This window comes from Lepidochelys kempii, chromosome 1 (assembly GCF_965140265.1).
Source record: "Lepidochelys kempii isolate rLepKem1 chromosome 1, rLepKem1.hap2, whole genome shotgun sequence".
NCBI classification, from domain to species: Eukaryota; Metazoa; Chordata; order Testudines; family Cheloniidae; genus Lepidochelys; species Lepidochelys kempii.
Window position 1 is genome coordinate 205,288,464 of NC_133256.1, and position 15,481 is coordinate 205,303,944.

Sequence of the window (15,481 nt, forward strand, 5' to 3'; positions counted from 1 at the left end):
AATCCTGATTTTAAAATAGTCAGTGATGGAGAATCCACCATGACCCCTGGTAAGGTGTTCCAATGGTTCATTACTCTTACTGTTAAAAATTTACACCTTATTTTCAGGCTTCAACTTCCAATCATTATACCTTTCTCTGCTAGATTGAGAAGCCCATTATTAAGTATTTGTTCCCCATGTAAGTACTTATAGAATGTAATGAAGGCACCCCTTAATCTTCGGTTTTGTTAAGATAAAGAGATTGAGCTACTTGAATCTATTAATCATTCTCATGGCTCTTCTCTGAACCCTGTCCAATAAGATATCTAAGCACAAATAGTTGCTTATCAGTAGGGTAATGTGTAGCCAAGTGAAACCACAGCATGGAAGTTGACTTGATTTCTTTCTCCTACAGCTGCAGACAGCATGCTTAGTCTCTGGAGAGATATCTCACGTCAACATTGGCCAACTCAGGAACAGCAGGCAGCCAAGAACCCTGGAAGAAGAGGAAAAATGCCCACCTTTTTCTCTGGGCCATTTTTTACTCCTTTAATCCTTCTACAGCAGACTGCTATTGCAGTACCATCCTTCTGACCAATAAGGGCAAGGAACATTGCTGATTCTTTTGAGGCTCTTCTCTTTGTGTACCTATAGAGACAACAGAACATAACTTAAAGCAATTCAATCAACATTCTCTGTGGGATGCCAAATATGATATCTCTGCCGCATGTATAACATGCTGAGGTGTTTTCTGAACTTGTATCTCATGCATGAGAATACAGAACACTATTCTCTTCCACAACATACACATCTTGACAACAAGGTATTAACTATTTTGTAACAATCAAAAAGCATATTTTTTGATAGAATGTTACTGCTATCACATTTGCTGCTCAGCATGAGTAAGTCAGTTTCTACTTATTCCTCTCTCATTTACATATAATTGCTGAAGGTATCCAAAATTTAGTTTTCAATTTTTATTTTCTGAGGTGGCTATGGTTGAATGTAATCTGACAATTTCCCGATGCATGACCCCTAGGAAATCCCACATATTGGTAGGAGTGAGAAGATAGTGACTAGGTCTTATTCTGGGAACCAGAAGTGCAGACTTTAAAGTATTCAGTTTTATCTTCCTTTTTCTTTCCTTTTTAACATCTTCAAAAGATATTCTACAATCCTTGCTGACAGGGCTATTTGTTGTTTTATTGAAAGACAAAGAAAAGTATAGGAGAAAATAAATCCAGCTCAAGGTCTACACCAGCTTCTGCCAATATAGATTCTGGCAGAGGGCCTTGGTGTAAGAGTGTACCAGCAAAGTGTGCAGTCATGATAAATGCTGCAATATCTTCTCAAATGGAACAGTGAGGGAATGGAGCACAGATAGATAAAGTGGGCAGAACTGGCCAAGAAGGAGGTGGACAGGCTAGGAAGAAGAAGTGCCAATCTCTCAGCAGCTTTTGTGAGAAAGGCCCTGTGACAAGTCCTGAGTGGGTTAGTATGGGCCAGAAGGACCTAGTTAACCTTATATGCTGCACCTGGAGGGGAATAGGGCCTAATGGCAGATGAAGCCCAGGTCGGGGAGGAGCTGGGATAGGATTATAAATCAGGAAGTGAGCATAGAGAGGATGTCTGCAGTCAGTCTCTGGAGGGAAAGGGAGTTAGCTAGGGATAAGGAGGCAATGCAGACGGAGAATAAGCCCAGGGTCTTGCCCTGGGGAGTCCAGCAAGAGGGTGAGAATGGTGAAGTAGTCATGGGGAGCAGAGGAATCTGTGGTGGTAAACTATAGTAAGGCTACAGAGACGGGGGGTAGGAAGGAGCCTAGGGAAACAGTAACAAGGTCTGAGACTGAACAAAGCTGAATTGCTAGTTGTAGGGTCCCTGGGCTGGAACTCAGTGCACAGGTGATTACCCTACCAGCCTCTGGGAAAGTGGCACAAGACCTGGACTAGAAGAGCATCTGAGGAAGAGTGTGTATCGCTTGTCTGGTAGGATTTTATTAACCTGGAAGGTGGGGACTACATAGTGACCTGGCTAGAGGGCTCAGTCACAAAGAGTGAGTACCCTGAGTCTGGAGAGAGAGAGAGGGAGGGAGGGAACCACAGCCTGAGCAACCAACAGGTGAGCGCACCACATGCAGGGAGAGCTAATTCCCACAAGGAGGAGCACCTGTGGTAAATGAACTGTTTACAGGGTCCCCAACACAGCTACTAGCATATTTGAAAGCTGCTGCCACTCAGTAGGATTCCAAAAGCTGTGACAGTGCCTACTGTCTTGGTGTGAATCCCTGCTTCGGAATGACTGGCCAGACAGGTATAATTTACATCTTATAATTAATATAAACATTCACTTCAGAGTGAAAAGTGATGTATGTAAACAGAATATCCTGTACATTTTTATTTGGGACACGCTGAATGGAGTCATCTGCTTCATTCGGTTTTTCTCCCAGAAGACTGATTTCACCTTTCGATGGTGAATGGTGGTGATAGCTGGTTAAGAACAGCATTGGCATAATTTCCCATGTAATGGGAATGCATTAGCTAGTGTCGTTTATTTATAATGAAGTGTAAAGTTCAAATTAAAGCAAAGATATTCAGCTGTAGGAATTCCCACTCAGTCCAACTCTCCCATCCTCAGTCTCCGTTGTGTCCTCTCTTGGACTAGGGCTTCCCGTCATCTCTTAGAAGGGAGACCTAAGAGGGGAACATGATAAAAAATTAATGGTATAGAGAAGGTGAATTGTGTACTTCTGCTTTTTTTTTTCTGTCTCATAGAACAAGAAAGAGCCATTCAGTGAAACTGAATAACAACAAATTCAACAGTGTTAAAACTTCTTACACAATGTGTAATTAGACTGTGAGACACTGCCATGTGTCATCGCTGAGGCCAAGAACTTAATTTAAGCGATCTCATTATTTTTCTTGCCTGTTCCTTTAACCATCTCACCCCATCTTTGAAACCTGCCACTGGCTTCCCCTTATCCATTGCATTAAGTATATAGTTCTTGTTTGTCTTCAAGTCCCTAAAAAGCTCCAATATGAACATTGGACCTTGTCTCTTCATATCTCCCACAACTCCACCACTTGTTTCTTTTTACCATGCCTGTCTCCATGCTCTTCTGTATCGTATCTTGTATCCAATGAATCCTAGTACACAAAACTGCCACCTTATTTTTATTCAGATCACTCTGATAAACTCATTACTTCTGTGTGGGGAAAAGTTGAGTTCCCAAGAATAATTTTAAAAACGTTTATTGTGTAATTCCTTCTCTCTCGCCCATCACTGTCTTTTCTGTATATATCTTTTCAACTGAAAACACTTTGGAGCATAGAATTTGAAAATCACTTTTATATAAATGACAAAGTAAGTCTGTAGCTATGTCAGCTGCTTTTCACATTAGCTATATCTGTTTGTACTTACAGTTCTGTGACCATGCAGTTCTTGTGCATGCTAACTACAGATGTCTACGCTGCATTAAACACCTAAGGCTGGCCTGTGTCAGCTGACGTGGGCTTGGGCTGTAGGGCTATACAATTGCAGTGTAGACATTTGGGCTTGGGCTGGAGCCAGAGTCAGCTGATGCAGGCCAGCTCTGGGTGTCTTATTGCAGTGTAGACAGACCCTTGGGGTCCGACACAAAGCCCATGGAAGTCAGTGGGAGACTTTCCATTGACTTCAGTGGGTTTGGGATCAGACTTCAAGGACCTGGTCCTGACACAACTTGCTACTAGGAGTCATGTTCTTCTGCAGTGAGTAGTCCCATAGCTCCAGTCAGGACTGCTGCTGGTAGGGCAACCAGACAACAAGTCTGAAAAATCAGGACGGGGGGTGGGAGGTAATAGGAGCCTATATAAGAAAAAGATCCCAAAATTGGGACATCTGGTCACCCTAGCTACTGAAGGCTATCACAGTACTCCTTCCTGTGTGGGCTAACTAAGCCACTCCTCATATAGTTATTGCTGGTGGTAGCGTGGCTGACCAGACGATTTCCTACTCTTCCCTGTAATATCCTGTGGGAGGCTGGATATTGAGCTAGCATTGTGGTGTCATGGGTCTGGGGCGGACATCTTCAATGGGCCAAGCTGCCAACGGGTTACACTTTTCTACAAGCATAGGCCATCTGGCCGCAGCAACTCCTAGACTGAGCCTCTTGGCCCCAGCACTCCTGTTTCTCACCGTGAGTTCTGCCCAGTGAATGTGACCGAAGCAGAGTCCTATTCAGAGACTTTTACTCCTTTCAGTGATCAATGCACTTCAGCAAGTATGTAGCCTTTTTCAAGAGAGAGTAAGGTTGATTAGTCAACTGCAATACAGCACTGGGAAATCCTTTCTTCAACAGAGAGGCCAAAGATTAAGACAGTCTGTTCTGTCTAAAGCCCAGGGCTCCCTTAAGCCATGCTGCTGTAGGAAGCAGCTTAGTTTCTGTTCTCTTGTCACTTTCCCTTTTTCTCAGGTGAGAGCTCCTGTGTCTCTGAGGCCAGTAGTTAAAACAGACCCCTGACACCTCTCTTCGTTCTCTGGACACAGCCATGCTATGTTCAGCCTCTGCAGTTAGGTGTTAATCTTCAGTGATTGGGGTTCCCGTTGTCTCTGTAGGGTCTTCCATTGATATACATTGGTTCCAGCCAGTACTTTATGACCTGTTCATATCACCCCAGACAAATAAATGACTCAAACACCTAATGTATCCTGCTCTTTACACTCAGTGAATAGCAGTACAAAGCACAGAGGGAAAATGAGGTACACATGAGCATTGTAAAATTCCCATATTTATCACAGCAAGCTTTGTCAAGCAATTTAAATATGCCAAATTTTGATAGTAAACAAATACTACCAGTTAATTGCTACCTTTCCAAGCTTCTATACTTCTGTGAAAGCTATTTGAAATTGAGATAAAGACATCTTATTTCTTATATAGTACACCTTATGCTCCTGGAGCTAAAACTATGTTGAGTACATGCCAGTTTGAGATTTTAATCTTGACTCAGGTTAGGGGATTTAGGATGAGATACAGACTTAAAACCATGGCCTGTATTTGGGGGAAGAGGAGGTTTAGAGTAGAGTATACTCCAGCCTAATTTTTTGGCCCAACCTGGGCCCGAGGGTGGAGTCATTTTCTGACCTGACCCTTCCCCCCGAACCTGAGTCACTGCTGCGCTGCCTCCTGCCTGTGGGAGCTGTGCCCAGCTCTTGCCAATGTCGTGCCAACTCCACAGGCAGGTGGAAGAGACCTGATCCAAGATCAAGAGGGTCCATTTGCTTTCCCACCCAACACAACCTAGACCCAACACTTGTAGTTGGGTCCCATGGTGTCCAGATTGGGTTTCAGGATTCTAGTTCAGAGTGGTCAGACTAAACAGGAACTCCTGATTCTCCCAGAATGTGTTCAGGGAGTCAGAGAGAGCTCAAGCTGGAGTGAAGCTCTACTACGCTTTGAAAGGGTACAGTATTTGCTTGCCCCTCTCCTTTACAAGAACACAGATTTTTGACTGGCGCCTAAATCTCCTCAAAATAAGGTGTAAGAGGGAATAAAAGTGTATAGTCTTTGTGGAGGCCCCCTCTGCATATAGGTGAATTTCAGATAGTGTTACAATATAGATATTTGATCATTCTCGTTGCTATAATTAACTCCTGAGGAGTTATGGATTGGATCTCTCCATCTTGGTTGCACAGATCTTTCTGAGTATCACACACCAAAGTTTACTGATATTGTAAAGAGCTTCGATTCTCCAGGGGAGAATCACTCAGTGTCCTTTACCTGCAACAGTAATGCTCTTTTAACTTGTCGGCTATGTAAAATTGTGAGATTTTCTTATTATTCTGTTTAGACTGTAACTTTTTTTTTTAGTTTAGAAAGAATGAAGAGTTGGAGATTGACACATGCACACTTTTAAGATGCAAAGCACACTACCATCCTTAAGAGAGTCTTTATTGCCTAAAAATAGATTTCAGAGACAAAAGAGCCAAGGAGAACAGACCTATGCAGAAAGTTGCATTCAGAGAATGGAGTAACAATTACAGGTAGAACACAATAAAAAGGCAAAATTATTCACTTGAAATAATATGCACTCTTTAGGGAAAAAACAGTGTAAATGGTGCATAACATGTTATTGACCCTGCTCCTAAATTATTAGTTTTGTATTACCTAGATAATCAAAAACATCTGATGTGTACAGCTGTAATATGAACACATACTATGAAGATGAAATAAAACAAATTGGAGTTTAAGATATGTTTTCGCTGTATCTTCATGATAATTTTATGCACTTCCATTCATAGGGAGGAATATAGCCAAGAACATATCACTCGTAATTGCATGTTTCAGGGTGATAGTGCTGATACTTTAATTAGAACGGCTGAAGATTAGCATGTTTTAGAGAAAGCAAGAACGATTGTTAAATCTAAGGTTAATTGCAAGAGAGTTCTGTTTGTGTCCTCTTGGCTGTTTACTCTTGGTGATAACCAAAATGTCAGAATCCTTGACTTTGATTGGAACAGACTGGGCAGACCCGGTGTTGATTGCTACTGCCAACACGAAAGTGGTGCCGCGGTACTGCAGCTCCAATTCTTAATCAATGAGGTAAGGCTATATGTACAGTGTGCAGAATTTTCTTTAAATATGGTTGAATGGTACAGTCTATTTTTTCAATGTAACTTCCAGATAGTTTCTTGCTGGCCCCTTTGTTTGCCCTATGGACCTGATTCTGCTGCTCACACTTGCACTCAAATATAATTTTCTGTGTACATAGTCCTGTTTAAATGAATGGGACTACATGTAGTAAAAGGTATTACTCAAGATAAGTATGGGTGATAGAATCAGGGCCTTTATATGGTGATGTGAAATACTGAACACACAGCGAGCTGCATATGTGTAACCTAAATTCTTGGATCATCTTCCTCACTGCATAGACATCTATGAGAGAGTGCCATTTTTGTTAGTTGATTAATTTCTAATACAAAATTTCTGCTTAGCTGAAACGTCAGTCTCAGGGAACTCAGAATAATAAAAACTGATCCCTATAAATACTACGCAAAGTGATTTGGGATCCACCCCCTGAATTAAACTTACTCTGGAAATGGAAATAATGATTAATTATGGGGTATCGGGCCTCCCTCCACCAATTCAAGTCAGGCAGCTTCCTCTTTCTCCATACTGCATGTGTGCTGGAAGGAGGGGGAAACGCTGACTACAGGAGAGAGTTTCTCTGCTCAAATTTCTGGTGCCACAGCAGTCCCCGCAGCTGGGAGGAGCAATAGCAGAGAGAAGCCTCAGTCCCTGCAGCTACAGGATGGAGCTTGCTCTGTCACTCTGAAGATGGTACATACACAGTCCAGTCAGCATGGAGGAGCTGTGTGGATTGGAGCTTGCTCAGTGCAGACAGAATCCTCAGAGAATACAGCTTTCAAACTCTAATAAGAGCACGAGCATGTGCAACCTCTGTATGTGTGTTTGTTTTTTTTTTTTTTGAAAGGCTCCTAAACTGTCCACATTTGGGCAGACTTTCATGAGGAAGGCAAAAGGCACATCCCTGACACACAGGCCAGCCCTTGACAAACTTCAGGCTCCTGCTCCAAAGCAAGGAGGCATTGGAGTTTCTCAACAAAAAAAATTTACAACCATTTTTACACGTGCAAAACATTTTTTCCTAATCTTGTTCTGAGAAACGACTGAATATTTTAGCTGAAACTTCCCAGAAAAACTCAGCTTGAGGCAAACACGTGGCATGGAATGTTTCAGCCTGAACAGGTAATGTTTGGCAAAAGTTATAAGCAACTGAAAATAGGACCTTATAATAGAAAGTCTCAGGCAACCTTAACTATAGGTGTAACTGCCTAGAGCATACTCTTAGGCAAAATAATTTAACATAGGTATTTAAAACTTAAATACATTTTACATGGCGTTTAAAGGAACCAGATACATATTCAAATTGAATGAAACATTTCTATTATGCCTTTCCTACTTATGCTAAAGTTGAGACAGTTACTTTTGGAGTATATGTGAACATCAAAAAATGTGTGCCATCGTTTTGTCATGTGAATCACTCTTGCTTCCCCTGCTTTCTTTCCAATCTTAGCTTTTGTGGTTCTGTGCTCCCCTAGACCTTGTATTCCCCTACTGACTATTCATTCAGTGTCTTCTTTTCTAGCTCCTTTGCTTCCTTTCTCCTATCTGTGGGGTTTTCTGTAGGGTTTTTTCTTTGTCCTCTCATATTTCTATTCTGTGTATATGTTTAACTACCATATCAAATCTGATAGTTCTGGGTTTACCTCTCACTCTGTATCCACTCACATCTAAGAATAGATGCCAGAGGGACAATAATAGATGTTCAATCACCATCTCAAACTCTAGTCTTATCACCTTTCCTCCTCCTCTGCTTCCCTTCTCTATCTTGATTGAGAACTCCGCTTTCCTTCCTATTTCCCAGGCCCATAATCTTTGACTATAGGAGAAGGGATGGGGAGAGCACAATCTTTAAGTTACATCACTTCTTCCTCTTTATTGTAACCAAAATCTTCCCCCCCCCCCCACACACAATTGTCCACTAGTGGCAGATTAGCCACTGGGCCTACAGGGCCTGTTTCTAGGGCCCCAGCCAACTGTGGGGCCCAGAGCTCCAGGTGGGTGGGGAAAGCCCCTGCTCCCGGACAGTAGTGCTGGGTGGGCAGGGTGGTGCAGCTTGGCAAGCTCCGCGTCCCCAGACCCTGTTCCCCAGCGCCATCTGCGTTTCTGTTCTGACTTCCCCTGCTCAGTCTCCCTACTTTCATCCCTATCCTCTTACTTTCATGTCCTTTTCTCATTCTTGATTTTGCATTTTCTGTTATCTTGACCTGACTATTATACTGTGCCTGGGGCAGTCTCCCTTTCCTTGTGTGCTAAGCACTCTGTCCTTGCTTCAACTGCCTCCTTCAAACCCATCTTTTCAAGCTAATACCTCTTCCCTTCTTATTCCAATTCTTTCGCACTCTTCCTGGTTTATCAATCAGAAACACATTTAATATCAAATGTTTAATTCTAGAATGAGCTATTTCATTTTCCAGATCAGCTCAAATTGGAACATTTTGAGTTAGTATAGGATCAGTCAAAGCAAAGTAATGGTTGTTGCAGAATATTTTTTTCAGAAGGAAAGTAAGGGTTTCACAGATGTTGTACTGCTGTCTACTGACAGATCATTGTCTTATTCTGAAATAATCTTCCCTTTCAATATGCAAATGAATAACATTCCACCATATTCTGGTTCTGATTGTTGTAGGGTGCCTTGGTCAGTGCGAGTGCTGATGACACACTTCATTTGTGGAACCTAAGACAGAAACGGCCTGCTATTCTTCATTCTCTGAAATTTAACAGAGAACGGTAAGCCTGATTGACAATAAACAAAGATGTTCTTTTAAAAACTGACTAATTAGATTTTGCTGACATATCATTGGTGGGAGGATTTATTGTTGCATATGTTGGGAGGGTTTCTTGTTTGTTTTGGGGTTTTTTTGCTGACTTAATGAATGATGTAGCTGATTGCTTTGAAAGTTTTTCTTCCTTTGTAACTTAAAATCTGGCTTACAAAGAACATGATTCAGCAGAGTGCAGTTTGTGGAGCAGTAGCCGCCTCAAGTCTGTAGAATCCATTTCTTCTTCCCAGTAAAGTTGGGCTTCTGTGACCTTCTAGCTGTACAAACTGCCACAAAAGATGTGACTGTTTCCTGGCAGGTAAGGGACATTTTAGTGTGGACGAGTGGCAGGGAATAGGAATGAGAGGAGTTTGGGGCTGCATTGAGGGGAGGGGGGATTATGGGGAGTGGGATAAATGAGGATGGATGGTGGGGAGTGGTGAGGGGAATTGGGTAGCTCAGGTAAAGGAGAGGGACACTGGGAAGGAGACATAGGGGTGAGTGGCAGGGTGACTAGGGGAGAATGGGGGCAAGGTTGTCTCAACCCCATGTTCTCCCCTTCTGTGTGTGTGCGCGCCAGGATCTGGGGGCCCTTTGCCTCTCTAGGGCAGTCTGAGCCTCTCTCCCTGCCCTACCTTCAGGTGAGCTATAATCTGGGGTTCCTTGCCCCTGAATGGTGGCTGAGCCCCATTCACTGGTATCCTGTGAGTAAGTGTGAAGTGGTTGTTAAATTTCACAAGTGTGGTATTCTGTCAGGAGAGTACCCTAAGTGTTTGAGGGTGGAGCAGATGCAGGTAGCTCCTTTTATGTACAGTGAAAAAGCAGAGTGCAAGTATGTGTGATATGGATGTTCTCTCAGAGGGCAGAGTTAAGGTTACATGGGCATGTAACTTAACTCTGTATTCCTGGTTTTCTGAAGTTTGAGGTTTTTCAAAACAGTGTTCTAGAAGGGCATGAGCTCTCACTGGGCAACTATGTGAACAAAAAAGTTTGCCATTTAGTACCCTTTTTTGGTTAGGAGTGTGAAGGTTGTGGACCTCTGGAGACATCCAGATTTTTATGTGCAGTGCTTGGGAGAAGCCAGTGGTCGTAGTACATGTAGGTACCAGTGAAATAGGGAAAGGTAGGAGAGAGGCCCTGCAGGCCAAGTTTAGGCTGCTAGGTAATAAAATAAAATCTGGGACCTCCATGGCGGCATTCTCTGAACTGTTTCCAGTTCATGCACATGGCCAGTTAGACAGGCAGAACTGCAGGGTCTTCATGAATGTATGAGATAATGGTATTGGGAGGAGGGTTTTCAGTTTGAGAAACTGCAGAACCTTTTTGGAAAGAAGGAGCCTATACAGGGAGGATGGGCTTGACTTGACTAATGTCCGGTTTGACAAAGCCTTGGCTGGGATGATTTAGTTGGTGTTGGTCCTGCTTTGAGCAGGGGATTGGACTGAATGACCTCCTCAGGTCTCTTCCAACCCTAATATTCTATGATACCTAAACCAAAATGGAAGCAGATTAGTGGCATGTAAAATTAAAAAGGTCAGAGGAGTTTTTATACTAAGGATTGGGGAAAGCCAACAGGTGCAGAGGAGCGTACAGTTCAGACAGACATCTCTTAGAGGAGGATTTATTAAAGAGGATATTAGGATAGCCTAGTAAAGAGGAAAGGATAGAAGTTGGTGAAGTACAGGTAGGAACTGAAGAGAAACAGTCAAACAAGGAAGACAAAAGATAGTCAACTAAATATTGACAAATTTTATAAGTGCTAGTGTACAAATGCTAGAAGTCTAAATACTAAGATCTGTGAACTTGAGTGCCTTCAGTGAGGATATTGATATAATAGGCATCAGATACTTGTTAGAACAATAGTAATCAATGGGACATGGTGGGACCTGGATACAAAATCAAGAGGAATGACAGTAGGTTGTGCTGATGTGGGAGTGGTACTAGATGTGAAAGAAAGCTAAGAATTAAATATACTAAAAATCTTAAATGGATCAAACTGTACCATAGAATTTCTATGGATAGAAATTCCATGCTTGAATAAGAGTATAGCAGTAGGAATACACTAACAATCACCTGAGCAGGATGGTGACGATAATTGTGAAATGCTAAGAGAGATTAGAAAGGCTACAAAAAAAATTCTCCCCAAAGCCCCCTATCAGTAATAGGGGATTTCAACTATCACCATATTGACTGGGTACATGTCAACTCAGGACTAGATGCACAGAAAAAAATTCTAGACATATTAAATGACTGCTTCTTGGAGCAACTGGTCTTGGAACCCACAAGGGAAGAAGTGCCTTGCATAATGACAGGTTTCAGAGCAGCAGCCATGTTAGTCTGTATTCGCAAAAAGAAAAGGGGTACTAGTGGCACTTTAGAGACTAACATTTATTTGAGCATAAGCTTTGCTCAGATAAATTTGTTCTCTCAGGTGCCACTAGTACTCCTTTTCTTTTTACAAGGGAAGAAGCAATTCTTGATTTAGTCCTAAGTGGAGTGCAGGATCTGGTCCAAGAGATGAATATAGCTGAACCGCTCCATAATAGCAACCATAATGTAATTAAATTTAATGTCCTTGTGGGGGAGGAGGGAAACAAAAGCACACCACAGTAGCACTTAATGTCAAAAAGGGGAACTACACAAAAATTACCAAGCTAGTTAAACAGAAACTATGAAGAACAGTCATGAATGAAATGCCTGCAAGCTGCTTGGAAACTATTTAGAAACACCATATTAGAGGCTCAAATTAAATGTATGCCCCAAATTAAAAAAAAAAAAGACCAAAAATGCCACCATGGCTAAACCGAAGAGGAAAAGAGGTGGTTAGAGACAAAAAGGCATCTTTTGAAAATTGGAAGTTGAATCATATTGAGGAAAACAGAAAAAAAGTATAATTAGGCAGGCCAAAAAAGAATTTAAAGGGTAACTAGCAAAAAGACTCAAATTAGCAGCCAAAATACCATAAGTACATCAGAAGCAGGAAGCCTGCCGTACAGTTAGTGGGGCCACTGGATGATTGAAGTGTAAAGGAGCGCTCACGGAAGACAAGGCCATTTCAGAGTAGCAAAATGAGTTCTTTGTGTGGTCTATGCTGCAGATGATGTGAAGGAGATTCCCACACCTGAACCATTCTTTTTAGGTGACACATCTGAGGAACTGTCCCAGATTGAAGTGTCAGTAGAGGAGAATTTGGAGCAAATTGATAAATTTAAGCAGTACAAAGTCACCAGGACCAGATATTCAACCAAGAGTTCTTAAAGAACTCAGTTATGAAATTGCAGAACTATTACAATTGGTATGTGACCTATTGCTTACATTAGCTATCCACCAGTCATCTGGTACAGAGGCTGATTTAACACCAATTTAAAAAAAAAAAAAAGCTCCAGAGGCAATCCTGGCAAATCCAGGTTGGTAAACCTAACTTCAGTACCAGCCAAATTGAAACTGTACGAAAGCAAAGAGTCATACACTTAGATGAACACAATTTGTTGTGGAAAAATTAACACTGCTTTTATAAGGAGAAATCGTGCCTCACCAATCTTTTGGACTTCTTTGAAGGGGTCAACAAACATGTGGACAAGGGTGATTCAGTGGATAGAGTGCACTTGGACTTTCAGAAAGCCTTTGAGAAGATCCGTCACCAAAGGATCTTAACCAAAGTAAGGAGTCATGGGAAAAGGAGGAAGGTCCTGCGTGGATCAGTAACTTGTTAAGACAGGAAACAAAGGGTAGTAATAAATGGCCAGTTTTCACTGTGGAGAGAAGTAAATAGCAGGGTCCCATCCAAGGATCTGTACTGGGACCATTGCTGTTCAATGTATTCATAAAGGGTGAACAGTGAGGTGGCAATGTTTGCAGACAATACAAAAGATAGTTAAGTCCAAAGCAGATTGCGAAGAATTACAAAGGGAACTCGCAGAACTGGGTGACTGGGCAACAAAATGGCAGGTATAATTCAATGTTAAATGTGAAGTAAGGCACATTGTAAAAAAATAATCCCAACATACAAAATGATTGGGTCTAAATGAGCTTTTACCACTCAAGAAAGAGATCTTGGAGTCTCTATGAATAGTTCTCGGAAAACATCTGCTCAATCTGTAGTGGCAGTCAAACAAGCTAACGTGTTGGGAACCATTAGGAAAAGGATAGCTAAAAAGACAGAAAATATTATAATGCCACTATTTAAATCCATGGTATCTCTATGCCCCAAATACTGCATGCAGTTCTGGCTAGCCATATAAAAAAGATATTAGAATTGGAAAAAGTATAGAGATATAATAAATTATTAGGGATATGGAAAAACTCCCATATGAGGAGAGATTAAAAAGTCTGACTCTTCATCTTGGAAAAGAGGTGACTGAGGGGAATTATGATAGAGGTCTATAAAATTATGACTGATCTGGAGAAAGTGAATAAGGAAATGTAATTTACCTCTTCACATAACAGAAGAACTAGGGGTCACCCAATTAAATTAATAGGCAGATTTGAAACAAACATAAGGAAGGTCTTCACACAACGCACAGTCAACCTGTAGAATTCATTGTTGGGGATGTTGTGAAGGTCAAAAGTATAGCTGGGCTTAAAATAGAATTAGATAAATTCAGGGAGGATAGGTCCATCAATGGCTATTAGCCAAGATGGTCAAGGATGCAGTCCCGTGCTAAGGGTCTCTTTAGATCTCTGAGAGCCAGAAGCTGGGACTGGATGACAGGGCGGGATCACTTAATAAATTATCCTGTTCTGTCCTTTCCCTCTGAAGCATCTGGCACCAGCCACTGTCAGAAGAGAGGGTGTGGGCTAGAGGGACCAGTGGTCCGACCTAATATGGCCATTTTTATGAACTGGACTGGGACCCAGCAGGGGTGTAGTGAAACAGCTTTCTGGAACTGTTGCTGCACGGGGGGACACACAGCATGTGCAGGTGTAAGGTCGCACAGCATGGAGGATTCCAATTTGTAGCATTTTGTGACCTTGCACATGCCTGAGAGGTCATGCTGTCAGGTGCATTCCACTAGTGTACAGCCCATTCAGGACTGAAGAACTGGGTTTAAATACCAACTCTACCACATACTTGACATGTGATCTTCAGTAAGTTAATTATTTTGGGGAACTAAAGCACAGAAAGATTAGAGAGAGAAGGGTGCTTCTGTTTACTATGAGGTCTTTGGAGCAGGGACTGTCTTGCAACATGTTTGCATAGTGCCTAGTACAATCTCGGTTGGGGACTTTGGGTGCTACGGTAACACAAATTATAATAGTATATATACTAATTTCTGAAGATCAGACAACTTTTATTTAAGTGTCTAGATGGATTTATGTGCATAACTTCAGACATCGAAACTTGAAACTTTTGGGCAGTATTTCTCGATATAAGAAACATGTCCCAAATAAACCATATAATATAGCGGCAAACAAAGAGGATTACCTTAACTCTACTCTAGGAGTAGAGTTGAAAAATCTAATTGCAAATAGTCTTGTCTGTGAGCCGCCTTATTATTTGATATTTACTTTGCAGTTGCTCCTAGAGGCAATCTGGTTTTGGAGCTCTGTTGTGCTAAGTGCTGTACGAACATACAGAAAATGCCAGTCCCTGCCCCAAAGAGCCTGGAAACTAAAAAATAAGTCTGACACCTATGTCTAGTGGGTTGGGATGGGAGGGTGGAGAACAGGGTAACAAAAATAGGATGCTCACAATTCTTAGTAAACCATGGGCAGTACTTCTCATCTTTCAAATGTTTTGCAAACACTATCAAATACTATCATGAGATAGGCATAATTAGCTTTATTTTATAGATGGAGAATCTAAGGAACTGAAGTAACAAGAGTTATTCCAGTACTTCCTTGTCTGGCTTTTTACAGTGCTATGAGGACAGTCTTCTCTGTAGCAGTCTAGTACTTCTGGTTTAGGTTTTAACTGAAATGATGGTGGTGGTCAGGAAATTGAGGTGACCCCACTTTCATGACCTCAGATGTTCAGTTCAAGTGTGGATGATGGTTGGAGTAGCTGCTTTTTTAAAATCTGTATCAGTTCACTCATTCTCTTTCAAGTGCTTGTCTCTATATACTCCACTTCTGGTGGACCTGCACTTCATGTGCTCATGATAAAAATCTTTTGACCAG

The 15,481-nt window shown here is 41.8% G+C and overlaps 1 protein-coding gene across 14 annotated transcripts in view; it reads left to right on the forward strand.

Moving 5' to 3' along the window:
- Positions 1 to 15,481, forward strand: part of STXBP5L (syntaxin binding protein 5L) — a 441,073-nt gene that overhangs the window by 170,239 nt on the left and 255,353 nt on the right. For 13 of the 14 annotated variants that reach the window (XM_073309811.1, XM_073309757.1, XM_073309702.1 and 10 more), the window contains 2 exons: positions 6,476 to 6,557; positions 9,229 to 9,329. The exons of the other annotated variant lie outside the window; for it this stretch is intronic. In XM_073309811.1, the coding sequence (XP_073165912.1) occupies positions 6,476 to 6,557; positions 9,229 to 9,329 (183 nt within the window). The remainder of the gene's footprint in view (positions 1 to 6,475; positions 6,558 to 9,228; positions 9,330 to 15,481) is intronic. 14 annotated transcript variants of the gene reach the window in all.